Source organism: Sapajus apella, unplaced genomic scaffold (assembly GCF_009761245.1).
Source record: "Sapajus apella isolate SASKATOON/1434 unplaced genomic scaffold, GSC_monkey_1.0 scaffold7, whole genome shotgun sequence".
Classification (NCBI taxonomy): domain Eukaryota; kingdom Metazoa; phylum Chordata; class Mammalia; order Primates; family Cebidae; genus Sapajus; species Sapajus apella.
The window spans coordinates 11,893,948-11,921,401 of NW_022436947.1; the positions used below are offsets into that span (position 1 = coordinate 11,893,948).

General features: G+C 41.5%; 1 protein-coding gene across 10 annotated transcripts in view; it reads right to left on the reverse strand.

The window, feature by feature from the left end:
• NRF1 (nuclear respiratory factor 1) overlaps positions 1 to 27,454 on the reverse strand; it is a 143,195-nt gene that overhangs the window by 25,517 nt on the left and 90,224 nt on the right. For all 10 annotated transcript variants that reach the window (XM_032276000.1, XM_032275999.1, XM_032276002.1 and 7 more), the window contains 5 exons: positions 24,833 to 24,991; positions 23,199 to 23,396; positions 21,980 to 22,081; positions 14,240 to 14,397; positions 4,120 to 4,244 (listed from right to left, as the gene is read on the reverse strand). In XM_032276000.1, coding sequence (XP_032131891.1) covers positions 4,120 to 4,244; positions 14,240 to 14,397; positions 21,980 to 22,081; positions 23,199 to 23,396; positions 24,833 to 24,991 — 742 coding nt within the window. The remainder of the gene's footprint in view (positions 1 to 4,119; positions 4,245 to 14,239; positions 14,398 to 21,979; positions 22,082 to 23,198; positions 23,397 to 24,832; positions 24,992 to 27,454) is intronic.

Sequence of the window (27,454 nt, forward strand, 5' to 3'; positions counted from 1 at the left end):
GCGTTGGGGTAGACGTCCAGAAGAAAGAAGTCTTCAGGATGCACAGGTGCTGGGTGCAATGTCTTTGTCAGGTCTGCTTTGGTGATCCAGAATTTAAACTTCTGGCACGCATGGATCATTATCTTTTTTTTTTTTTAAAGATGGAGTCTTGCTCTGTCACCCAGGCTGGATTGCAGTAGCATGATCTTGGCTCACTGCAACCTCCACCTCCTGGGTTCAAGCGATTCTCATGCTTCAGCCTCCCAAGTAGTTGGGATTACAGGTGTTGCCATCACGCCTGGCTTATTTTTCGTATTTTTAGTAGAAACAGGGTTTCATAATGTTGGTCAAATGGTCTTGAACTCCTGATCTCAGATGATCCACCTGCCTTGGCCTCCCAAAGTGCTGGGATTATGGGTGTGAGCCACTGCATCTGGCTTTTTTTTTTTTTTTTGGAGACAGGGTCTCTACCTCTCACCCAGGCTGGAGTGCAGCAGTGTGATCATGGCTCACTGCAGCCTTGACTTCCTGGGCTCTAGCAATCCTTCCACTTCAGGTCCCCAAGTAGCTGGGACTACAGGTATGCTTCACCACTCCTGGCTAAGTTTTTAATTTTTTTGTAGAGATGGGGTCTTACTATGTTGTTCAGGCTGGTCTTGGACTCCTAGACTCAAGCAATCCTCCCCCCTCAGCCTCCCAAAGCACTGGGATTACAGGCATGAGCTACTGTGCCTGGCCTATTACCTCTAACTTGAAAAACACCATCCCCAGGATACTGCTTCATAACCTCACCTGCCCCAGCCAATGAAGTCCAATGTGGTTACGGACTTCATCAATCTCCACATGCAGTGGTCCTCTATCCCTGCTAGTTCCATCCAACAAACTCTTTCTACTTCAGGACTGAATAATATCCAAATTGCTCTTAGAAGAGTCATCTATTATTCTAATTTTTATGTAAACCATACTCTGAAATATGGGATACATTTTTTCCCCTAAGTAGTATCTGTTTCCAAGTTAGTTCTATGTCAACAAACAGCACCTTGTTCTGCTCTCCTCTGGTTCTTCCTGATAATAAACTTTCGGATTAAAAAAACCTGGACTGATCAGGCTGTGGTGGCTCATGCCTGGAATCCCAGCACTTTGGGAGGCCAAGGTGGGAGGATTGCTCAAGCCTAAGAGTTTGAGACCAGTCAGAGCAATACAGAGAGACCTCATTTCTATTAAAAAAAGAAACAAGATAAAAAAAAAAGTGGCCTACTGGCAGATATCATAAGCTTGTCGGCTCAGAAGTGACAAACATAGGCCAGGCACGGTGGCTCATGCCTGTATTTCCAGCACTTTGGGAGGCTGAGGTAGGTGGATCACCTGAGGTCAGAGTTCAAGACCAGCCATGGCCCATCTCTATTAAAAACACAAAAATTAGCCAGGCAGGAAGGCAGCAAATCACGCTGCCATGTGTGTACCTATGCAACAATCTTGCATGTTCTTCACATGTACCCCAAAACCTAAAATGCAATTAAAAAAAAAATTAGCCAGGCATTGTGTGGCATGCCTGTAATCCCAGCTACTCAGGAAGCTTAGGCATGAAAATCGTTGGAACCCGGGAAGTGGAGGTTGTAGTGAGCTGAGATCATGCCACTGCACTCCAGCCTGTGTAACAGAGCAAGACTGTCCCCCTACCCCCCGCAAAAAAAAGAAGTGACAAACACTGGCAATAGGACACAATCCGAAAGAATGATGAAAAAGACAACCTCTAAAAGTCTAGCCAGATATCAAAATTGCTGATTAAGAGGGAAATATCTGGTTCCAATCCTGAAGTAAATCCTGGCATTGTGAGTAAAAATTTTAGAAGACAGAAGGATTATCAAAGTTATTTGGATCATATCCAATATTAGATTAATTCTTTGGATTTCCAAGGGCAGATGAAATGATTGGCCTTTGCCTAAAACTGCTGGGATATCGCACAACTCAAGGGTCCGATTGATACAGAAAAGCTGCATTGAGAGAGGGATAACTTCCAACTCTCAAGGCCCGAGTTCAGCAAATATTGGCGGTCATAGACTGCGGATGGCCTGCTTTGGGGGAACTACTGGCTTTTAGGATGTGAACCAGAATATTCCCAGATCACAAATGTAGCCAACAACATGAAATCACACCAAATGATTCACACAACCCAATGCTACTGAAAAGAGGCAGCTTCCAGAAATCAATAGTAGTGGGTGCGGTTCAACTTTATTATATGGCTGAGCAGGTCTACTTGGCCGAGAGCCAGACGGTCCTTGGACTTACCTATAAATTCATCCATCTGAAAAGGTGAGGCTGGGGGGGAACCAGAACTATAAAGCAGTCTGTTCTCTCAGACAGGTCAAGTTGATTAGAATGCATAATAAAGTTTCCTACCGAACCCACATAGGAAGTTATTTTTAGCAGTTCCTTAGTGAATAATAGCAATCACACTTCAGATGAATGCCACATAGCTAGATATCCTATCCTTTGTTCAGGGTGGATTAGGACTCTGATGAGGAATAGAAAAAGGTAAAAAAAAAAAAAAATAGAAGTAGGATTCTAACTAGAGACAGAGGTTTTTCTTAATTCCAACCATGGTTCATTTCATTCTGAACATGTGTGGCTATAAGATGTCCTTTGTCCTGCAGCATTGTGGCTCAGACCAACTCTGTCTAGATTTAGATTAGTTCATTAAAGCCTCTTGCCCTACAGAAAAAGTAGGGCTATGGCTTTAGAATTGAATTTGTTTGGCATTTTTGGAAAAGAATTCTCGGAAGCCATGATGGCTCCTTGCACTTCCCATGTTCTTCTCTGGGGGAACAGAGGTTCTTTGTTTCCTCCTATTCCAACGGAGGACACAGCAGTATGTTTTTCTTCAAAGACTTTTCCAAGTAATAAAGCATTCAGTTCTTAGGGACCTCCCATTAACAAACTGCCACTAATGCCATTAATGAATCTTCTGCCTAAATGATGAAAGAATTCTATTTATCTATCCTCATTCCAGGATTTATTTATTTTTTTGAGATGGAGTCTCACTCTGTCACCCAGGCTGGAGTGCAGTGACACAGTCTCAGGTCACTGCAATCTCTGCCTCTCGGGTTCAAGAGATTTTCTTGCCTCAGCCTCGCATGCCACCACACCTGGCTAATTTTTGTGTTTTTAGTAGAGACAGGGTTTTGGCATGTTGGCCAGGCTGGTCTTGAACTCTTGACCTCAGATGTTCCACCCACCTTGGCTTCCCAAAGTGCTGGGATTAACAGGCATGAGCCACCATGCCCGGCCTCATTCCAGGACTTTAAAGCAACAATTTCCTCAAAGCCATGGAGTATTTAATTTGTTCTGCTTAATTATATATTATTTAAAAATGTAACAAACAATCACATAGGATCTCACAGAAAATATGTGGCCCTCCTCTTTGACTCAGACTTCTGAGGCACTTCCTTGAACAGCCTAAGTCTTGCCAACTGACTCCTTACCAAGTGGACCCAAAGAGCTGGCTGGAATTGTATATTTTTGTCACCATATTTCTATGAATTTTGTCTCTTATTCACCAACGTCCAGGAAGTCAAAGAGCTGGGGAAGAAGGGCAGGGTGGGGTCATGTAATTGGCTAAATCCGGAGGTCCTTGGTGAGGCTACATATAACAGGAAGCAGAACCACAGTACCAACCAGAGGCACCAGGATCACAGCCTGCTGCCTGACCTTCAGCACAGGTGAGACGGTGGAGCCTTCCTTGATGTAGTCAGAACATTCCACGACGGTCCTGCCCATGGGAGAGTCTCTGCTACAGTAAAGGACACTGATCTACCCTACCTGATGAGAAGTAAAAGACAAAATGTGCCTCACAGCAACTTTTAAGGTGCCTCTCAGCAAGTCTTGTCACAACAAGATAATCCCTTTTTAAGTAGCAATTCAATTAGGTAGTCATTATCATGGCATTTTCCTTCAGGAACCCCGTCTCCTATTAGTGAAAGGAATCACAGGCTCCTAGAATATTCCTAGGCATCCAATGCCTACGAATGGAGAAAAAAAATCAAAGCTCACACTCTTTCTGAAGGGTTTGTTGCCAGTCACGTCAGGAAGGTTTAAGTGGATACAGGGAAGAAATTCAATAAAATATTTATGCTCTCTTACCATTAGCATCTTGGACTCCAGTAAGTGCTCCAACGGCTGCTGCGGTTTCCCCAGACAAGACGATCTGTCCCCCACCTTGTAAGGTGGCCTCAGCCAGGGTGGCGACAGCATGGGCGGCAGCTTCGCTGCAGGTACAGGAACAGGAGAGAGGGGGATGTGTAAGATGAATAGAGGAATAGCACTGCAGCCAAGACAAACCATCTTTTCAACGCCTTCCGTGGGTCTCTCTACTGACTCCATGGTTGTGATCCTACCAGCAAATACGTGATAACAGTGCTAATAGATAAAGCCAAGAGTAATTTTGAAATGCTAATATTAATGGCTAGAGTTTCTTTGAACCTAGGTAATGTGTGTTTGAGGACAGAAGGCACTCATTATCAGTTTCTTCCTTATCAATATCAATTCAGTGCTTGCAAGCCATAGTGGAAGCTCTGATCCATATTCACAATGCAAAAGCCATTTTGGTTGTCAATCACAAGGTTTTCCTTTTCTCTTTTCTCCTTACAGTAACACAAGGCAGACCATCTGAGACTGTCCTTTTATAGCCAAGGATGAATGATAATATGAGGAGTTAGCAGCAACCTGGACTTACTCTTCAATTCATATTAAATAATAATTTGACTTACAGTCATGCTTTTCAAATACAAAGTAATGGGTGATTAATATCCTGAAAAGTCCAACTCTTCCTTTTGACCCACTGTATATGCAGGCAGGATTAAAACAAAGACTTAAAATGTAAAATTAGCACTGCAAGCCCAAACTGTTTGCCTCTATAAATACAACAAAATAATAAACCTCCCTACATTGCACAAATGCTCTGTAGAATAGAGACATTAACCATTTGTTTATAGCAAGTACTATTTTAGCAGTGTGTGTCTCATTTTTCTTTCTTTTCTTTGCAATATGCTTTTACTATATGCATAAATACCCATTTTCCTTGATCCTATGATGCTACAAACTATAAGACATACTATTATTTTTATGGGCCAGTAAGGAAGAAAAATTCCTGACAATTCTAAGATTATAATTTGCCATCCAAATTTCATGATCCCTTGAAAAAACAGGCAAATTCATGATCCCTTCTGGGAAAGTATCAGGTGTCAATTTGCAGTTACTCAGGGACTATTGAAAGTGGGCATGGAGAAAAAATAACAAAAATAAAAATAAAAAAGAAAGAAGTGGGCATGGAATAGAGATGGTGATGCCATTTAGTTAGCAGAAGTGGATAAATAAGCCAGTTGAGTCGGCTTTGCTCTGAAGCTGCAGACTTAGTTGTAACACGGCAGTGGTCTTGCAAGCACAGGCTGTAAGTGGAGATGGGTAAGAGGACAGGGACTAATCGGGGCAAACATGTCAGGGCTGTGAGCAAAGCCACAGGTACCAAACTCAGTAATGTCTCTTTCACCTAAGACAGTCAGCAGACATGTAAGACAACAGATATAGTAATTCCCCTGCAAAAGACCTCCTGGTCACTGTAAAGATTTTAGGAAGAAATAAAAGAAACCGAATGGACATAAAAGTCTCATTAAATAGAAAAATTTCCCCTTCTTACTAATTTGTCTTGCTTTTTAATTTTTATGCCTGTGTTTTACACAGTTATCTTTTTCTGATTATAAAAGCAATATACTTGTTTTTATAGATAGCTTGGGCAAACTCAAGTATAAAAGAAAATTTAAAATATCATAATTATTTCCCTCTAATCTTAACTACAACTTTAAAAAGATAATCATTGGGATTGTACTGTACAGTTTTTAAAATTATTTTGTTGTGGTAAAATGCATATAACATAAAATTACATTCTTAACACTTAAGTGTGCAGTTCAGGGATGTTCAATACACTTCAGAATGCTGTGCAACTACCGCCTTCACTCATCTCCACGACTCTCTTCATCTTGTAAAACTCAAACTCTGGACCATTAAACTTCCTGTTCTACCATCTCCCTAGCCCCTGGCAACCACCATTCTACTTTCTGCCTCAATGATTTTTTTCATTTTTGCTTTTATTTTTTAGAGACAGGGTCTCGCTATGCTGCCCAGGCTGGTCTCGAACTGCTGGGCTCAAGTGATCCTCCTGCCTTAGTCTCCTGACGCAAACAGCTGGAACTATAGGTGTGTGTGCCTTTGTTGTCATATTTAAGAAATCACTGGCAAATCCAATGTCATTATGTTTTCTTCTAAGAGTTTGATAGTTTTAGGGCTTAGATCCACAACTGTTTTTTGTCTCTATGATTTTGACTACTCTATCTCACATAAGCACAACCACACAGTATTTGTCCTTTTGTGTCTGGTTTATTTCACTTGGCAGAATGTTCTCAAGGTGCATCCATGTCGTAGCATTTGTCAGAATTTCCTTCCTGTTAAAGGGTAAGTAATATCCCACTGTGTAGAATATACCACATTTTGTGTATCCATTCATCTGTTGATGATCACCTGGGTGCTCCCATGTTTTAGCTATTGTGAATAAATAATGCTGCTGCGAACACAGGCATATAAATATTTCTCTGAGATCCTGCTTTCAATTCTTTGGGATATATGCTCAGAAGTGGATTTGCTGCAACATATGGTAGTTCCATTTTTAATCTTTTGAGGAATTATCATATTGTTTTCCACAGCGTCTATATCATTTTACACTCCCACCAATAATGCACAAGGGTTCCAATTTCTCCACATCCTCACCGACACTTGTTATTTTCTGTTTTTGGATTGTGGCCATCTTAATGGGTGTGAGGAGATAGCTCACTGTACTTTTGATTAGTGATGTTGCACATCTTTTTTTGTGCTTATTGGCCATCTGCATATCTTCTTTGGAGAAATGTCTATTCGAGGCCTTTGCCCATTTTTGAATAGAGTTTTTGTTGTTGTTTAGATGTTCTCTATATATTCATCAATCCTTTATCAGATATGATTTGCAAATATTTTCTCCCATTCAGTGGCTTGCCTTTTTCCTCTGTTGATAGTGTCTTTTGATGTACAAATTTTTAAAATTTTCATAAAATCCTATGTCTATTTTTTCTTTGTCATATCCAAGAAATTACTGCCAAATCCAATGTCATGAAGTTTTGTCCATGTTTTCTTCAAAGAGTTTTATAGTTGTAGGTCACGGAATCACTTTGAGTTAGTTTTTATACATGGGCATTAGGTAAAGGTCCAATTTCATTCTTTTGTATGCAGATATCCAGTTTTCTTAATAGTTTTCAATGCTGAAAAGGCAGTCCTTTCCCCATTGACTGCTCTTGGCACCCTTGTCAAAAATCATATGACCATGTATGTGAAGGTTTATTTCTAAGCTTTCAATTCTATTCCACTGGTCTATATGTTTGTCTTTATGCCAGTACCATACTGTTTTGATTACTACAGCTTTCTGTTAAGTTTTGAAATAAAAAGTGTGAGTCTTCCAGTTTTGCTCTTTTCTTTTTTTTTTTTTGTGAGACAGAGTTTTGCTCTGTCACCCAGGCTGGAGTGCAGTGGCTTGATCTCAGCTCATTGCAACTTCTGCCTCTGGGGTTCAAGCAATTCTCCTGCCTCAGCCTCCCAAGTAGCTGGGATTACAGGTACCTGCTACCATGCTTGGCTATTTTTCTTTTTGTATTTTTAGAAGAGATAGGGTTTCACCATGTTGGCCAGGCTGGTCTCAAACTCCTGACCTCAGGTGATCTACCTGCCTCGGTCTCCCAAAGTCTTGGGATTATAGGTGTGAGCCACCACGCCTGACCCAGTTTTGCTTTTTTCAATATTGTTTTGGCTATTCAGGGTCCCTTGAGGTTCCAGACATTTTAGGACAGGCTTTTCTATTTCTACCAAAAAAAAAAAAAAAAAAAATGAAGGGCCGAGCACGGTGGCTCATGCCTGTAATCTCAGCAGTTTAGGAGGCTGAGGCGGGTGGGTCACTTGAGGTCAGGAGTTCAAGACCAGTCTGGCCAATATGGTGAAACCCTGTCTCTACTAAAAATACAAAAATTAGTCACCCAGGCTGGAGTGCAATGGCACAATCTTGGCTCACCACAACCTCTGCCTCCCGGGTTCAAGCGATTCTCCTACCTCAGCCCCACTGAGTAGCTGGGATTACAGACATGTGCCACCATGTCTGGCTAATTTTGTATTTTTACTAGAGACAGGGTTCTCCATGTTGGTCAGGCTGGTCTCGAACGCCCGACCTCAGGTGATCCACCTGCCTTGGCCTCCCGAAGTGCTGGGATTACAGGCATGAGCCACCTCGCCCAGCTAACATCTTAATAATATTAATGTATTTACCTTTACCGAAATCTTTCTTTCTTCATAAGGCTACTAGTTACTGTCAGTACCCTTTTCATACAAATAGTTTTAAAAGCTCACTTTTTTCACTTAACATTCTATTTCCTCCATGTCGATATTCTCTGACATTTATTCAAAATGATAAATTAAATGCAAAATTAATTTTTCCTTTTTTTTTTGAGTTGTTTAGATGTGGCAATTGCTTTCATGTGGAAAAAATAAACAAAATTTAATTTCCAGGTTTCCTTTGACTTACAAGGTCATGATGACATATTTTACATTTATTTGTTTCCTTCATAAAAGAATTTGGGACATAACTGAAGTTGTGCAAAAAGCTGAGCAGAATCATTGAGTTCACAGGCAGCCCGTATAGCTGAGCTCATGCTCTCTGCTGACACACCTCCTGGTGATCTGGCATCCACAGCCAGTTATTCATAATATCTGTAATATGAACTCAGAGACCAAGGGGACCCTTGATCTGGAATTACTACTAAGGCTGTTCTTTACATTTTTCATGATAGAGTTTAATTTTAAAGAGCTTTGTAAGTATTTATTAGACAGACTTTAATGAATAATTTTTAGTACCTAAGGCCTTACTTTTTAATATTTTGCTAAGAAATTTATATTAATAGACCGGGTGTGGTGGCTCGCGTCTGTAATCCTAGAACTTTGGGTGGCCAAGGCAGGCGGCTCACGAGGTAAAGAGATCAAGACCATCTTGGCCAACATGGTGAAAACCTCTCTACTAAAAATACAAAAATTAGCCAGGTGTGGTGGCACATGCCTGTAGTCCCAGCTACTCAGGAGGCTGAGGCAGCAAAATTGCCTGAACCCGGGAGGCGGAGGTGTCAGTGAGCCGAGGTTGCACCACTGTACTCCAGCCTGGTGACAGAGTAAGACTCTGTCTCCAAAAAATAAAATAAAATAAAATAAAATAAAATAAAATAAAAAGACATTTATATTAATAAACATTACTACCAACTATTGGGAAATTTTATTAATTACCTATATCGGAGAAAAAAAAGAGAAAGAATAAATAAGTAAATATATGACCAGCCAATTTTACAGCATCCACCTGTCAATGATTAATGATACAAATATTTACACTGTGACCTGAGGCTTTATGGAAAGTAGAAAAGTATGTTCTTTGGAAAAAGCTGTGTGATAGTCCAAAGAAGAAAACTAAATGAGAATAGTTTATATGGAAATATGATCCTATAAGGTCACCTCAATGACTGCTTACTCCCTACAGTTCTTCTCGTAATTTACAATAATTCATCTTTATAACCATCAAAGATGACATCCTGCCCCTCCTGTACATCCTGAACACACTCTTGCAGGTTGAGTTTCATGGGCAACGAAGGGAGAGGGCAGCTCCTCAAGCTTGGACATGAAAGTGTACCTGCACCTCATCACACTCATTTTATGCTACTTGAAGCCCTAAAAACTTGAAGTTACTTTCTTTAACTTCTTTCTAAAATATGGTATGGTAGAAGAAAGGCTGAAAATCAGCAACACCCTGAAACAATATGGAATGCCATATGAGGGGTCCAATGCAATGGTGGTGACAGGTTGACAGGTCAGTACGATTAGTTATTCTACCCTTAGTTAGGGTCTTTCCATAGGGCATAAAGAAAATGATGATGCCTATGGCAAGTGGGGCTGTCATTCCAGAGCGATTCTAACCTTTCACACTCAACTTTATGGGAAATGATCAAACTAAATGATAGAAAAAGATTACATTCACTTAAAAGGTGAATGGAATTAAAAAGTCCCTGAACTAGACCCACTTTACAATTTTGAGACAAAAGTCATTTCAAAACCAGAGCTACAAATAAGAGGTTTCCATCAACCTTTTATCTGTGTCTAATCTTTACCTATAGGAAAGAAAAGCAGTTGTACCATCCCTGACCTCTATTCCAGACAAGAATTCTAAGTTTTCCATCCCATGTTATTGGACAAACACCAGTCTGTATATAAAGCCCCATTTTATTTTAATAATATGTCTAATTTTAAGTCAATAATATTTTCATCTTAAAGATTAAGAGCAAATTTTTCTTTCAAAATATGACTCACTTTTTAAAAGCAAAATCTTCACAACAAAAAAAAGGACATTCTAAAATTCCCTGAGAAGAGGAATTAATCTAAGTATATTTCCCCATAGCACTGAGTCACAGTACTGCACACAGTAGACACATAATAAATACTGTCTCAGTATTGACAATATACTATCAATTAAGTTTCCACTACTTTAGAAATGTAGAGTAAGTCTACAAAGCCATATCATGATCTCTACATGCAAGAACTATCCTGGCTATATACAGGAAATGGTTTTGTAGAAGGACATGTTTAAGAGGAACTACAAGTCCAGGACAGCTTAACCAAAGAACTGAAAATTCAAATTAATCACTGTCTCACAAGCAAATGATGACATCACTTCCTTTCCTCTTAGGTTGTTCAGGCTAAATAGCTTATACATATAAGCCATATGTATATATATATGTATGTATATACACACACAAATTTTTTTACAGCTGTGATGTTCTGCTCATTTGTTCACTTTGATTCCCTTCTCACCTCCTTTCCAAAAGTTCTGATTTATTCTTTATTTTGAAATTGAAAATTAACATAGTTTTTAGGTTTTTAAAGGACAATTTCTCCATACCGTACACTTGGGGTTGTTAGAAAGTCAGGGTGGGCTAAAGGCTGTGGAGCCCTGGGCCCTTGTTGTGACTTGCAGTATGAAACTCTCTTAACTGCATGGTTGAGAAACAAGTCTGTCCTGCAACTGTCCTGATTGCATTTTACCCTGTACAAGATGAAGAAGCCCCTCTGCCTCTTTACTCCCCAGCCTGCCATCGCAGGTAGCTTCCTCTCCCTTCTCCCCCTGAGCCCACATCTGCTGTTTACATTGCAGCAGAGGTGCAGGTGGTTATTAGAGAACCATGCTTGTTTTATCTCCACCTGAAACAGAGACAAGCTGCAAGAGGGCAGATTATGAAACTGCTTTGTCATCACAGCAACAAAGACCAGATTTCTCTGTGTATTTCTCACTGAGATGACTTCCAGTATTAATTCTGTGAAGAGGTTCAGAGTGCAGGGACGAAATGATTCTAGTGCATCTCATCCACAAGGAAGCAAATGTCAAGGGCTTGTGCCTTGCATCCAACCCTCCTGACTAAGACATCAGACCGTGGGTTACCTCTCGGGTTCAGAATGCCCTGATGTTCCCCTAAGAGTCTGCTATAGTCTAGTCTCTGCTGCCAAGCTTGGTTTCTTTATCCCCAGCAGAAGCTGCAATACACCAACCCCTACGACTCACTGGGGCATCGAACTACCTGATTGCAATGAGATTTCAACATCTCTTTATTCCTCCTCTATGCCACAGTGAACACATTCTCCTTCCTTTGGAGTAAACACTGTAGCCACCTCAGCTGCATCTGAGTTTGTTAACAAGCCTTCAGGGGATACTATTACCCTCTTGCCTTTAGAAATAAGCCCTGGTCCTTACAACAAAGGGAGCCCCAAATGTGCCTCATATTTTCCACTATGTACAGAGTTCCCAGGGCATACACACTTCACTGTAATACCCAAGGTGTTGGCTGCAAGTCGCAATGAAATCAAGTTTTGCTGGTCTTCAATGAGGGCCTGTTAGGCCCCAAGCTACAGTGGGGTAGGGGGTCTGAACTAAAGTGAGGGATGGTCTCACTTTGGCTATGCCTTTCAGGAAGTTTATCTGAGTGTCTCTATCAAAGGGAGGGGTAGAATTGAGCCAAGTGTAAGGAACCAAATAAGACTTTCATGTTACTGAAAAGCAACATGGTGGGTATATACCTGAGTGGGGGAAAAAAAAGAAATGAAGACCAACATGGCTCAATGGGCTGAAAAAAATGTTCTGATCACTAGGAACTAGCTGGGTAACTTTGAGAAGATGAGAGAGAGAGAGAGAGAGACATAAAGAGAAAGAAACAGAGAGAGAGAGAGAGACAGAGAGAGAGACAGAGAGAGAGAGAGTGTGTGTGTGTGTGTATGTGTGTTTCAGTTTCTAATTCCTAATCAACCACCAAGCCCTAGCCATACTTCCTTTGAAATGAATCACTTTACCTCCATTCTTACTACTTTAGTTTCTAAGATCTTAACAAGGCATACCTGGAGTGCCTCTTCCTAACTGATCTTCTATCTCCTCTCACTATAATCAATTCAGAAGAGACAACTCTTAAAATACAACTTAAATGATAATAACTATAATTCTTGAAGTGCTAACTATGGGTTGGACCCTGCGATGAGAATTTTACCTCTATCATCTCATATACATGATTCTGTGTGATGAGTATTATCCTCATTATAACAACAGGGAAAACAAGGCTCAGAGGTTGTGTTTCTCAGGATCAAATGGCTAGTGAGTGGTGGAGCCAGGATTCAAACCTGAATCTGTATGACTCTGAAACCCTGCACTATATAGCCTCATACCGTGAACTGTACACAAATCCATCACAGCCCTCTAGCATCTATCATGATCAATCTAAACCTTTCACTGAGTTCATATTTGGGGGAGGTGATCCTCCTTCTCTGAATTTCTACAATGTTCATAGTCTTTACCATACAATTCAATAGTGAGTTACACTATAAGTCATACTGTTTGCTAAGTGTTTTACTTAAGTCAGTCTCCCCTATAAGAGTATGATTTCTTTGACGGTAGAGTATATGCTAGAGCACCCTTTTCTCTATTTACAACCTTACCCAGTAGCGTGCTGGCATGCCATCAAAGTTCAGTGACTGTCAGGCACTAATAGCTGCTATGCACGAGAAGAGCAGCCTTACTGCATGCAAGGCACTGACCTCAGTTCTCCTAACACCCCTAGAAGGCATGTACTGTGATCACCCCCATTTCACAGAATAGGAGATCCTGGCTACTGAGAGTTCAAATGAACTGCTCGATGCCAAACAGCTTGTAAGTGACAGAGCTGGGCTTCAAACCCAAGTAATCTGGTGTCAATTCTCACACTTTTGACCATTAATTAAAATTGCCCGGGTTCATTAAAAATACAACTGCATCAGGAATGAAGAAGAGGGAGAATGATATGAAGCTGATCTTTCCTGTCAACACCAGGAGAAGGAATCAGGCAGCGAACAATACAATCGACTTTTAGAAACCAGCTCTTGGAGCAACCCATTCAGCAGCATCCTTCCTAACATATCTCAAGAGAAAAGTTCATTATTTTCCCCAATAACCCAAAACTTATTTATCTTGAGCTCACTGATAAGCAAGGGCAACACATTTTCTCAAAAGCAAGTAAAATCAGCTGCTTGATGCTTCAACATGGATGAATACCCCCTCAAAAATACAATTTCTTTTGTAGGGTAAAAGGACAATTAATCTGAAGCATCTTAATTTGTTCTGTATCCCTTGAAAACATAAAGCACTCAAGCCTTGTTGCTTCTGGTTAATGGACACAGAATAGGATAAAGGGGAAGGGTTGACCAGCAGGCCTGGGCTGGAGGTCAGAAAGGCTGCACTGGTTGTTGGGGCTGGGTGGTGTCAAGAGTGATGCAGAGATGATCTTTCCATCCACAGCCAGTAGAAGGAACTAAGCAGCAAACAATACAATTGAGTTTTGGAAACTACCTTTTACTGGAGGATTCCATTTCACATCACCTTTCCTAAGCACGCTCGAAGGAAAGAAGTTTAATTTTTCTCGGTAGGGACTGACCTATTATAGGCCAAACTACAATATCTTATGGGCTGAGAGCGTTAAGTTCCAACTGCCAATTGTGGCAAATTGAGATACATTTCTCTTTAAGAGGCCTCCACCCATATCTGCAGGGACAGATTTACGATTCTCATTTATTCCCGAACTCTTGCCACCACCTGTTAAGCGCCATGGTGACTGTAGCTCCCTGCTGCATCTCCTGAGAAGCTGCCACTGCGGCCTCTGCCAATGATGCCACTGCCTGGGTGGCCTCTGATGCTTGCGTCGTCTGGATGGTCATCTCACCTCCCTGTAACGTGGCCCAATTTTGTTCCACCTGAGGCAGAAAGGACAAGATTGTAAAAAAACAAAGCCACAAAAGTACAATTTTAAAAGTAATTTTTCTAGTAACTGCTACTTTTTGGCTAAATACACATACTCTTTAAAGTTAACATGACCTGCAATGTACAGAACAGAATTTTAAGCATGCTATCTTTTGCATAAAAAAGGGGGTATTAGAACATATACCTGAATTTGCTTGCATTTGCATAAAGAAATTCTGGAAGGACACACAAAAGAAGCCACTAAATATATTCTCTGCATTGTATGTGTGGGGTTGAGAGCAGCTGGAAACAAGCTGGATGGGAGACAGAAAGCAAGACCTTCTACTGTACCCTTTTTTTGGGGGATGGAAACAGACTCCCTCTGTTGCCCAGTCTGGAGTGTAATGGCACGATCTCAGCTCACTGCAACCTCTGTCTCCTGGGTCAAGTGATTCTCCTGCCTCAGCCTCCCGAGTAACTGGGACTATAGGTGTGTGCCACCATTCCTGGTTAATTTTTGTATTTTTAGTACAGATGGGGTTTCACCATGTTGGCCATGCTGGTCTTGAACTCTTGACCTTGGGTGATCCACCCACCTCAGCCTCCCAAAGTGCTGGGATTACAGGTGTGAGTCACCATGCCAGGACCATTATACACTTTTAAATATGTTTCTCAATTTACTTCACAATGTACACATATTTCAAAACAACATGTTGTACATGATAAATATATAACAACTTTTGTCAATTTAAATAAATAATAAGTAAATAAATGAAGTTTAAAAGTTAGAAATAGGCCATGGGAGGGGAAAAAAAAATCAAACTATACCAAAATTTCAAACTGTATTAAAGGGAATATGATACCAGTACTCTAGGCCCTTTGCCCAAAGGGTGTACCGCTGTGCCTATTTTCCTTGTTTTTCTTTTATTATTTTTATCATTACACAATATTTCCATGTAATACACCTATTTTCTCGTGTACCTTTGCAGAGCTATTCCCTCTATATGGAAGTATATTTACACACATACACCCCCTATTTCCCCTTTCTACTCCTTCCTCTTTAAAATAAAAATGGCGGCATATTCGACATATCTTTTGTATCTTGCTTTTTTCACAAACAGTACATCTCTGAAATGATTCTATTTTTGGAACATATAAAACTACTCTACTCATTCATGATTCTTAAGAATGGCTGCATAGCATTGCATTTTTTTTTTTTTTTTTTGAGATGGAGTTTTGCTCTTGTTGCCCAGGCTGGAGTGCAATGGCGTGATACTGGCTCACCATATCCTCCGCCTCCCAGGTTCAAGCAATTCTCCTGCCTCAGTCTCCCGAGCAGCTGGGATTATAGGCATGCACCATCACACCCGGCTAATTTTGTATTTTTAGTAGAGATGGGGTTTCTCCATGTTGGTCAGGCTGGTCTCGAACTCCCAACCTCAGGTGATCTGCCCACCTCAGTCTCCCAAAGAGCTGGGAAGCAGTGCATTATATAGAAACATCATGATTTATTTAACAAGTCATCTTTTAATGCACATTTAGGTGGTTTCCAGTCTTTTGCTAGTAACAGTGCTGTGATGAAGATCCTTATATACTACTATACTTTGTATATCGCATGTGAGTCTATTTATAGGATAAATGTCTAGAGGTAGAATTACAGATCAAACTTAGTTTTGCATTTTAATTTTTTGATGGAAACTGCTAAATTCAGAAACAAATTTTTTCTTTTTTCTTTTTTTTGGAAGCAGAGTCTCACTCTATCCCTCAGGCTGGAGTGCAGCAGCACGATCTTGGCTCACTGCAACCTTCGCCTCCCTGGTTCAAGCAATTCTCCTGCCTCAGCTTCCCCAGTAGCTGGGACTACAGGCACATGCCACCACACCCGGCTAATTTTTGTATTTTTAGTAGAGACAGGGTTTCACCATGTTGGCCAGTCTGGTCTTGAACTCCTGACCTCAAGTGATCCGCCCGCCTCGTCATCCAAAGCTGCTGGGATTACAGGTGTGAGCCACTGTGCCCAGCCTCAGAAACTAATTTTTTAAGGTGTAGCAAAAATTGCTTTCTTTTTAGTAGAAGAGAAATTACAAAGACTCTCTCCCTGACCACTGCAAAAAAACCCAAAAACAAAAACCATACTCTCTGCTGATAAGAGTACATGAGAATCCAGGTTTGCTAGACATAGCACAGAGTCTCTCAGTCTTGGCATGCTAACATTTTGGGCTGGGTATCCTTGGTGGTGGGGCTGTCTTGTGCATTGCAGGATGGTTAGCAGCATCCTGGCTTCTACCCACTAGATGCCAATAGCACCCTCCCCATTCAGGACAGTAAAAAATGTCCCCAGATATTGCCAAATGTTCCCTCTGGCCCGGGGTACAGGACCACCGATTTTAGCGTAATTCTTTGCATTTAGAGACAGTTCTGAATAGCTGTATCTAGTTACTTCAGTCCATTTTGCTCAATATATACTGGTTGATTAATTATCCACCCTCAAAACTGAAAAGAAGCAGGGGCGGCAAAAGCAATTTCTATTCAGAAGTACGGTAGTACTTTTGGACTCCTGGGTCTCAGGACCTTAGCAGTGCTTACTGCAGCTCTTGCTATTCCTGCTTCACATGCTGGGGCCTAGTGCCTAGTTATCGTGTGCCTGCCTTTTACTGTGTCCCAAAGAAAGTGCCCCAGGCTCTAAGAGGTAGATATTTTAAATGTCTCCTGCTTTAGTTCTGTCATCATACTTAAGATTATGATAATGCTTTTCAGAATGTTTGCCAAAAGCCTCCCAAAGAAAGAGACATTCTTCTGAGCTACCTTAGTGCTTGTCCTGAGTTCTCATGGGCAGTGAATTGTGCCACCAAGTCTTCAGGGCCCATCACTCCTGAGGCAGAGATATCCTACAGCTGCCTCTTAGGAACACCAGAGCTCTTGCTTCCCAAGGTTGGTTGCTTTGATCTCATTGCTCCAATGAACATCACTGCCAGTGCTGCCACTGTAAGAGGCAAGCTGCACTATCATCAATTCTTAGGTGCTGATGAGTCCACTCAAAACATCCACTGAAGCCGGGCGGGCGGCACTGTTGCCCACTGCCAGTGAACAGTCTTCCTCTTTCCTGATCTGCGCCTCTATTTTAGCCAGGCCCATGCTGCTGCTCTCCTGAGCTCTCTCAAGTCCTCAAACTCCAAAAGCAGCAAGTCAATATAGACGCATTTAGTTACAATTATATTTGCAGTGAAAATAGCATTAGAATGCTGCCATATACAGTATAATTTAAGAATGTTAAATTTTATGGCATGGAATGACAATAAAGGATGAAGAGAAAATACGAGAACAGAGGAAGAGATTTCTACTCAGAAACATGGCAGGTGATCAAGAAATCAGCTCAGGTGCTGACATCTCTTTGGAAGTTCCTATTCCTGAGTCTCAGTGTTTTCTTAAACTGTGTTTGCGCAAGCTCTTGTTGCACTTCCTTCCCATCTGTTGGGGGCTGGTGTGTAGTTATCTGTGCCTGGATGTCACCATGCCCCAAAGAAAGGACCACAGGCCCTGGGACGGGAAGATATTCAGAAGGTGTCCTATTAGCTACTATGCATTTCTGAGACAGGCCCACTACCATGTGGCCCTTCAAACTGTGGCTGTTCCACGCTTTCATAAGTCAATGCACTGAGCGTGCTGCTCCATCTGACACAGAAGTCCCATCCCTCTCCTTTGTTTTGCTGGTTTACCCCTCTAGTTTAAGCTTGGGGGCTACCTCTGGGAAGTGTTTCCTGAGATAACTCCACTCCCCTAAAGTCCAAGATGAGGGCTTCTCCTCTGCTGTTCTGCAGCACCCTGGGCTTGCTGCTAACAGACCCTTATGTCACTGCAATTGTGCTTTGCTTTTCTCTACTATCTACCTATGTGCTCCTTAAGGGAAAGGGGAGTCTTTACTAGCTATAGCACCTATAGTACCTGGCACAGGGCTCAAAAAGTGTTTACTGAAGGGATGGATGGAAGAAAAAATACTATTTATGTTTTTCCTACTTGTTATTCAGCCTGCCCATATTTAAGGTAAATTGACATTCATAAAAATGCATCTAAAATGAGTCATGCGATTCAAAACTGTGACATATATTGATGGTTCAGTTTAAAATTCATGTCTCGGCCGGGCGCGGTGGCTCAAGCCTGTAATCCCAGCACTTTGGGAGGCCGAGGCGGGTGGATCACGAGGTCAAGAGATCGAGACCATCCTGGTCAACATGGTGAAACCCCGTCTCTACTAAAACTACAAAAAATTAGCTGGGCATGGTGGCACGTGCCTGTAATCCCAGCTACTCAGGAGGCTGAGGCAGGGGAATTGCCTGAACCCAGGAGGCGGAGGTTGCGGTGAGCCAAGATCGCGCCATTGCACTCCAGCCTGGGTAACGAGAGCGAAACTCCGTCTCAAAAAAAAAAAAAAAAAAAATTCATGTCTCTAATGTTTTTGAACTTTGGCTTTCTTTTCTTCTAACAGAATTACATACACTATTATCATCAGATACTATTCTGTTCCAAATTGAGACTTTTCTGACACCTAATGCAATTAATATCACCAATACCTGGTCTTATCACACAGCAGAATAGATTCTCAAACTCATCTGCATCTTTCAATATGCCATCAAAATAAAATTTGTGTATTTTAAAATCAACATAGTTGATTTCAAAATTGGTTTGAAATGACTTCCTTGTTCAATTATAAATGTCTATGTAACTTGTTCTGTGTCACTAATTAATTTTTAACTGCTAAAGGCTAGAGAGTTTGTTGCTCTGTAACTACTCAGATTACTGAGTATTCTCAGCTCAGCAGGCCCCCAAATGACCCTTCCCATAAATGCAACTGGACGCTGAAGACAGTGTGGTAATGGTGAGAGCTCTCACTGGGAAGGCTGGGATAGCAAAATGACCACACGACTGCTAAAAGTATGGGTGCTGTTTGTTGCTATAAAATACTTTCTGTCCCATGGGAGAGCAGACCTAAGTATAAAGAAATAGGATGTTTCTACCAAGTCACCTGATACAACGTCTTCACTGGCATTGATGTGGCCGTATAGAGCCCACTTCAGGGAGATATTTGAGTGATTATAGTTCTTTTTTTTTTTTCTTATGGTTCAAAGGATACGGAGTTTCGCTCTCGTTACCCAGGCTGGAGTGCAATGGCGCGGTCTCGGCTCACCGCAACCTCCGCCTCCTGGGTTCAGGCAATTCTCCTGCCTCAGCCTCCTGAGTAGCTGGGATTACAGGCACGTGCCACCATGCCCAGCTGATTTTTTGTATTTTTAGTAGAGACGGGGTTTCACCATGTTGACCAGGATGGTCTCGATCTCTTGGCCTTGTGATCCACCCGCCTCAGCCTCCCAAAGTGCTGGGATTACAGGCGTGAGCCACCGCGCCCAGCCCAGTGATTACAGTTCTTATGGTTCAAAACTAACAACTATGTCAACATTTAAGATAAATCAGATGGCAAATGGAAACAGAATATAATCTAAACATGTCACTTTCTGATATAACCTAGGCTTTCTCTCTGTCATTTTCATTTCACTCTAAGTATAGGAAGAGTATTTTCTTTTCATCTTACTGAATCCAGGTATTTACCAAAAGGCTATAAAAACTTTATATATGTCATTCACCAACCTCCACAATAGCTGGCTTAACAATGATGTTGGTATGCCAGAAAAGCCACAGATATGCAACTGAGATTTTAAAAATATTTTCTATGAATATCTGAATACATTGATTACTTTTGTATCTTATTTAGCAAAGTATATTTCATGGACTTAGTCCCAGAGAAGTGTTTAAGAAACACAACTCTGGCCAGGCTTGGTGGCCCATGCATGAAATCCCAGCACTTTGGGGAGGCCGAGGCAGGCGGATCACGAGGTCAAAAGATCGAGACCATCCTGGCCAACATGGTGAAACCCTGTCTCTGCTAAAATACAAAAATGAGCTGGGCGTGCTAGTGCACGCCTGTAGTTCCAGCTACTCGACAGGCTGGGGCAGGAGAATTGCTTGAAACCAGGAGGCGGAGGTTGCAGTGAGCCGAGATTGCACCACTGCACTCCAGCCTGGTAACACAGCAAGACTCTGAAAAGAAACACAACTCCATAAATACATTATACATATTATGTGTCAAAAAAATTTTTTTAAAGGAAATACAAACTTACTTTCTTTAAATAGTGCCAGGAAACATTCAGTAGAGAGATATGGTTGATAACTTTAAGCCAAACACAAACAAATCTCCTAACTGTACCCCTCCTTGTCTTTCCACCTCTTTCAGACTTAAAGGAGTGTCATCGCGTTTAGTGTGCCAGGACTGACAAATCCTTTGCTTTGCTAATCCATATCCTTTAATGATGTTTTTATACTTAGAAAATAAATGTCCTGTCAACCTTCACCTTTCCTCACCCAATAACCAAGTTTTTCAGTGTCCTAAACTTTCCCAGGCTTCTTAGGTACAAAGGAGGCACACACACTTTGCAGCATCCCTTACAGCAGGGCTAGAGTTCATTTATGTAGACATCTCTCTTCCCCACTAGACTGGAGTCCCATGACAGCAAGGATCCTGTGCGAATCAACTCTACACAGCTGCTGCTACACAGGGGCTTAGTACGTGCAGGCTGGCCCAGGAGCCTGCAGTGCACTCTCCCTCCATCTCCCAGCCATGCGGCCTTTGCCAGTTCTCCCCTTCTCCTGAGGAGCACAAATGAAAGTGACTTTGTGGTGTTCTAAGGGGAAATGCTCCATGGCTCTCAGCAAGGGTGAGATAATACTCTTAGCTTTATTCCTGATACTGCTCTTTGACATCTGTTGTCTGTTTTTCAAACTTCAGGACACCACACCTGTATCTTCAGGGGGAAACACTCATGGTGATGTTAACAAACCCCTTCCTTCACTTGTTGAATCTTACCAATGGCTCAGAGACTAGATAACGTTTTTCTCAATGTGTTATCCAGCTTCAACACTGCTCTGACTTTGGGCAAATCACCTAAGCTCAGCATGTTTCAGTTTTCTCATCTTTAAAGTGAAGATGATAACAGAACTTGTACTCCATAGGGTCGAGTGTTTAGCCCACCAAGTGATCAATAAAGGTTGGCTGTCTTTAGGTTAACGCCCCATAATTACCCCAATTTTGGTAAGGACGGATTCTAAGAAATCTTTTCAAAGGCATAAATCACGTTACTGACTTGCAAATATGTTTTTCCCTTCAAAGAAGGTTTCCCTTAGGCAGTTCCAGTTTTAATGCACCATTTTTGTTTCATAAAAACCAAAGATGAAATTCTTTGGGATTCACAGCATAAAAATATTAAAGGGATAATCTCTCTGTATTGCGTATCATATCAAACACTATACATTCAAATGTAAAATTTTAAGTTCCTGACAGTTTGAGTCATAATGATCCATGAATCTTGACTGTTACAAGTAATACACATAGCATAAGACACTTTCCAAAACTTTCATGGTCTGATGTTTCAAAAGGTTTAAATGAAAGAGTGCTGCAGACGTTCAGACTACTCCATCTTCTGGATCCTTGCTTCTCCCTCATTATACATTCAAATATTTAAGAAGATGCAGATAGCATCCTCTTCTTACCTCTCCATCAGCCACGGCAGAATAATTCACTTGGGCAACAGTGACTGTGGTTGGCAATTCTGAAGCATCAGCCAATGTGGCTACTGTTGCCCCTGTACCAACCTAAAGAAAAATATGGAAAGTGGTAAGTGTCAGTGGATGGATCCTTCTACCTCTCCTTTACTCAGAAGCTAAGACTCATTTAATCCCAAATTCAGCACAGATAACAATAAATATGCCTTATGATGTGAAGTCTAAAATCAGAGCTCACTAAAATTATAGCTCATAGACTATCACAAGTTTCAGGATTTTACTTCAACCAAATAAGTTAATATTAGAAGAGCTATCACATCACCACATCCATGTCCACTGCTGGTCAACCAACTCTTACTCTCACCCCAACCTGAACTTTAAAGGTTCGCAATTGACAAATTGTGTTTTGCCTGGCATGGTGGCTCACGTCTGTAATTTTAGCACTTTGGGAGGCTGAGGCGGGTAGATCATGAGGTCAAGAGATTGAGACCACCCTGGCCAACGTGGTGAAACCTCGTCTCTACCAAAAATACAAAAATTAGCTGGGCATGGTGGTGCGCACCTGTAGTCCCAGCTACTGGGAAGGGTGAGGCAGGAGAATTGCTTGAACCCAGGAGATGGAGGATGTAGTGAGCTGAGATCGCGCCACTGCACTCCAGCCTGGCAACAGAGCAAGACTCTGACTTAAAATAAAAAAAATAAAAAACAAAAGAATTGTGTTTTACCTCAGAAGAGGTAACTCAGAAGGAATATTCCCTGATCATTAACTAATATTCCCTGAAACTGTAAAACAGAAGTCATTTTAAGGCTGGGTGTAGTGGCTCACATCTATAATCCCAGCACTTTAGGAGGCTGAGATGGGAGGATTGCTTGAGCTCAGGAGTTTGAGACCAGCCTGGGCAACATAGCAAGGCCTTGTCTCTACTAAAAAATAAAATACAGAGAGAGATCCTGTTTCAAAAAAAAAAAAGCCCTTTAAAAGTGCTTTGTTTTGGAAATGTTCATGAAAGCTACTCACAGCTCTGTATTTAGCAAATGCAAAGAATTTAAACTATTCTTCAGAAATCAATTTCAGGTAGGAAGATCTTGAGGAGCTATATAAAGTTCATACAAGAGTTCGCACCAAGGAAACTTTCCCCAGTCTGAGGTGAGACGCCCACTGATCCACCTCAGAAACCACAGTCTCGTGGTCCTCAGGTTTACTCACCTGGATAAGCGAGACAGTGCCATCAGGGTTACTAAAGGTCTGGACTACAGTCTGGGACGGTACAAGATGAGCTATACTGTGTGTGGCTGTGGCCTGTGTTTGCGTTTGCTGGTCTTCAAAGGCATACAAAAGGTCTTCCCGCCCATGCTGTTTATAACAGTTTTTAACTATGGTCCGTAGTGCCTGGGTCCATGAAACCTGTCACCGAAAGACCGGAAAAGTGCATTAAGCCACAAAGAACTTTGGTTATTTAGTCCCAATATGTAATAAGCAGCTACTCCTTTATCAAATCAAACCAAACCAAACTGAAACTCTCCGAAGATTATTTCCCACAGACTGGTTCTGGTAGAAAGAAGCTGAGGACAAAGTATCAAAGAAGGCTTCCCGTTGGTTTCTTCTTGATCAAAGTCTGGTTTACACTCTATTCCAACCTGAGGCCAAAACTCTTAAACTTCTTACAAAAAAAGATTATTCTTTTTTTTTTGTTTGTTTGTTTTGAGATGGAGTTTCGCTCTTGTTGGCCAGGCTGGAGTGCAGTGGTGTGATGATCTCTGCTCACTGCAACCTCCACCTCCTGGGTTCAAGCGATTCTCCTGCCTCAGCCTCCCGAGTCGCTGGGATTACAGGTGCCCGCCACCACGCCCAGCTAATTTTTGTTACTTTTAGTAGATATGGGGTTTTGCCATGTTGGCCAGGCTGGTCTCAAATTCCTGACCTCAGGTGATCCACCCGCCTCGGCCTCCCAAAGTGTTGGGATTACAGGTGTAAGCCACTGCACTTGGCCAAAGAAAGATTATTCTAATAAAGAATGGCATACTAATTCTCAGTAAACCTCCAAGCTAAATGAAAAATAAATAGGGAAAAAAGTAAGAAATGGTATGTAGTTTAATCTTTCTTCTAAAAGTTTTGCTATTAGCAGGCTCATCTGGCAGATTTCATATCCCTCTAATTCCTTATTTACATTTTTCAATTATTTTTAGTACCCAGAAATAAGAGCATTTCTAAGTGTTCAAAGTGATTAATAATTTTACTTCAAGTTTCTTTGACTTTCCCAAGCACTTCATAAAATTAAAGCTGCTCCACAGGCCAGGCATGGTGGCTCATGCCTATAAGCCCAGCACTTTGGGAGGCCGAGGTGGGTGGATCATGAGGTCAAGAGATGGAGACCATCCTGGCCAACATGGTGAAGCCCTGTCTCTACTAAAAATACAAAACTTAGCTGGGCTTGGTGGCGTGCACCTGTGGTCCCAGCTACTCAGGAGGCTGAGGCAGGAGAATTGCTTGAACCCGGGAGGTAGAGGTTGCAGTGAGTCAAGGCTGCACCACTGCCCTCCAGCCTGGGTGACACAGCGAGACTCCATCTTAAAAAACAATAAAAACAACAACAAAACTGCTCCAAAGGCAACCCTGAAGACGCAGTGTAAATTCATGGACTCATCCCAGTCTTCTCTTTATAGTATAGTGATGGAGCGACAAATGGAAAAGGCTATAAATCAAAAAACATCAATCTTTGGAGGGACAGGCTAACCGATTACACAAAGACTTTATAGCACAAGATGTAGAAATGACAAAAATTGAGGCGGTTAATTTAGGATAGAAAAGCAACCAGGCAACTCAGTCAGAGGAACTCTCACCCTCTGCTTTTGTTCTTCTGTGCGAACATCACTCCGGACATTTGCCCAGGGGATATCTTCAGGCCACCAGATGGGCTTGCAGCTTTCTTTCCCCCAGCCTGGTTTTCCCCGACCTGTGGAGTACTTGAGCATCTCTGGGATAAATGCCCGAAGCTGAGCCTGGAAGAGAACAGTATGGGCATCAGTACTCACGAAAGATATCTGGGGTGTGTTTACGACTCCTTAAATTCTAACCTTAAACAACAGAGAGGTTTCCAGGAAGGTCCTAGAGAATTCTGAGATATGACTGATGAAAACCCACTGTTTTCCATAGGCTCCTATAGCTCTATAGGTGGTTGAGAATTATAAATATGTTGGTAAAGTGCACCTTAGGCTGCATTTTGTAGACTTTTTCCTGTAAGAGTAAGAATATCTGACCCTAAGTTTAATTTTTAATTTCTGCTTCCCAAGATATTACTGGTACTGTAGCTCATTTCCCTTCTACAGTTTCCATGCATCTTGTAAGGTGCCAAGCTCAGGGTGTTTTCAACACTGTTCTGGAAGTAGGAATCAACGCAATTAGATAAGAGAGCAATAACAGCTGAGCAGATAAAATCATCATTATTTATAGGTGAAGTCACCTTATGTCTAGAGAATCTCAAAAAATCAAATGAAAACCTACTATAAACAATAAGAGAATTCAGTAAGGTGGTTGATTATAAAATATATGAAAATAAACAGACCTTTAACTTTTTAAAAAAAATGGAAAATAACCCTAAAACTCTTCTAGAAAGTTTCTAGTAAGCTAGGCCATTGTCCACGAGTCTGACATATAGATAGAGTAGAGCATGTGCAAATTTAAATGCATTATTGACTTCATTCAGATTTATTTTACAAATCAAATCCAGACCAAACAGGCTTTAAACCACAAAGACTGCCATTCTTACTTCCTGGCATAGTAACCACACTGCGTGTGTGTTGGGGGTCGGTCTACTTTGTGAATATTCTTAATTGCTGATAATGATTTTTGGCAAGAAAAGCAGTTTATCAAGTTATGATCTGTGCCTCTTTCCCAGACCTCCTGCTTTCCTTTTAACCTGGTGGTCTACAGCACCCCAGAGATAAGTAGCATCCTGCAACGAAGGATGCATCTACACTGCCCCTGCAGCTGAAAACCAAAGAGGCCACTTTCAGCAATGAGTCACACTTAGGGATGTGGATTTGTAGTTATAAAGTAAAACAAGAAAAAAACAGAAACGGGAATACTTAAAGTATTAATGAGAGAATGAGTATACCAACATTATAATATTAAAGATTTCTGTAAATATCAGGTGTTTGTATAAATCTTATTATAATAAATATTAGATATTATTTTGCCAGATATGATACAAATTGTTATATAGTAGGGAACCATGAACCCAATCAGTAATATTTACCTAATGAAGTTCTGGCTGATGGTAGTCATGCCATTAATTCCTGTGCCAAGCCTGCCACTTCACCTCTCTTTCTAAGTCCCCCAATGCCCCGACAGTCTCCTGTCTACAGGATATGATATAATATACTCCATATATATTTGGCTCTGGCATCAAGCAGCAGGCTGATAGAAACGGATCCATTTGCAAACCCATCAGCTAGCTGGCTCATGCGGTCATTACTTCAGTTATTTTAAGAAAGTACACCTCAAAGTCATTTTTCCCTTTATCCTGATTTCTTGGGAGTGTGTCTTTTTCTAGCCTCAGATACACAAAGCAGGAAAGGGCTTACTCCTCACACAATATTGTATATTAATTCATGTTAAGAAAATGGCTTTCTGAGAGGTATAGATGAAACAAACTGACATAGACTTTCATAAACTCCTTTTTATTTGAATACCATTAACAGTTTCCAAAAAGGAGAATCTGTTATATTCATACGTAGGAGAATCTGGAGAAAATGAAATTAGAAGGCTAAATAATTCTAAATTAACAAAATCCTAAAGTGGGTTGGGTACAGTGGTTCACACCTGTAATCCCTGTACCTTGGGAGGCTCAGGCAGGCAGATCGCTTGAGCCCAGGAGTTTGAGAACAGCTTGGGCAACACAGTGAGACTCTGTCTCCACCGAAAATACAAAACTCAGTCAGCTACAGTGGCACATGCCTGTAGTCCCAGCTACTCGAGAGGCTGAGGCAGGAGGATCACTTGAGCCCAGAAGGTCAAGGCTACAGTGAGCCGTGAAACGAAAATCCTAAAGGGGGTAGCAGAGAAAGACCCTGTCTTCAACCAACCAACCAAAAATCCTAAAGTGGTCAGAAAGCACTCCCTGTGGAGAATACTAGCCTGACACAGTCTGCTCAGATCTACCTGGAATCCTGTATATTCCGTAATTCCGGTAATCACTTCACTTCTGACGCCTCACCCTATTTGCACCAATAGTTCCTTATACTCCTCAGTTCTGGGTCACGCTGGCACCTGGACGTGGACACCTTTCATCCTCAGTCTGGCTTTGGCTCTCCCACCCAGTCTTCCAGCTGACTTCTAGTAACTCACTGTTACTTGAAAGGTGGGTTCAGCATCAGCCTCCTCACTTAAACCCCTACCCTACCCTCTTTGCAATCTGCTTGTCTTCTCAACCTTTTTATCTTAGCAACTAGAAAACCACCCTT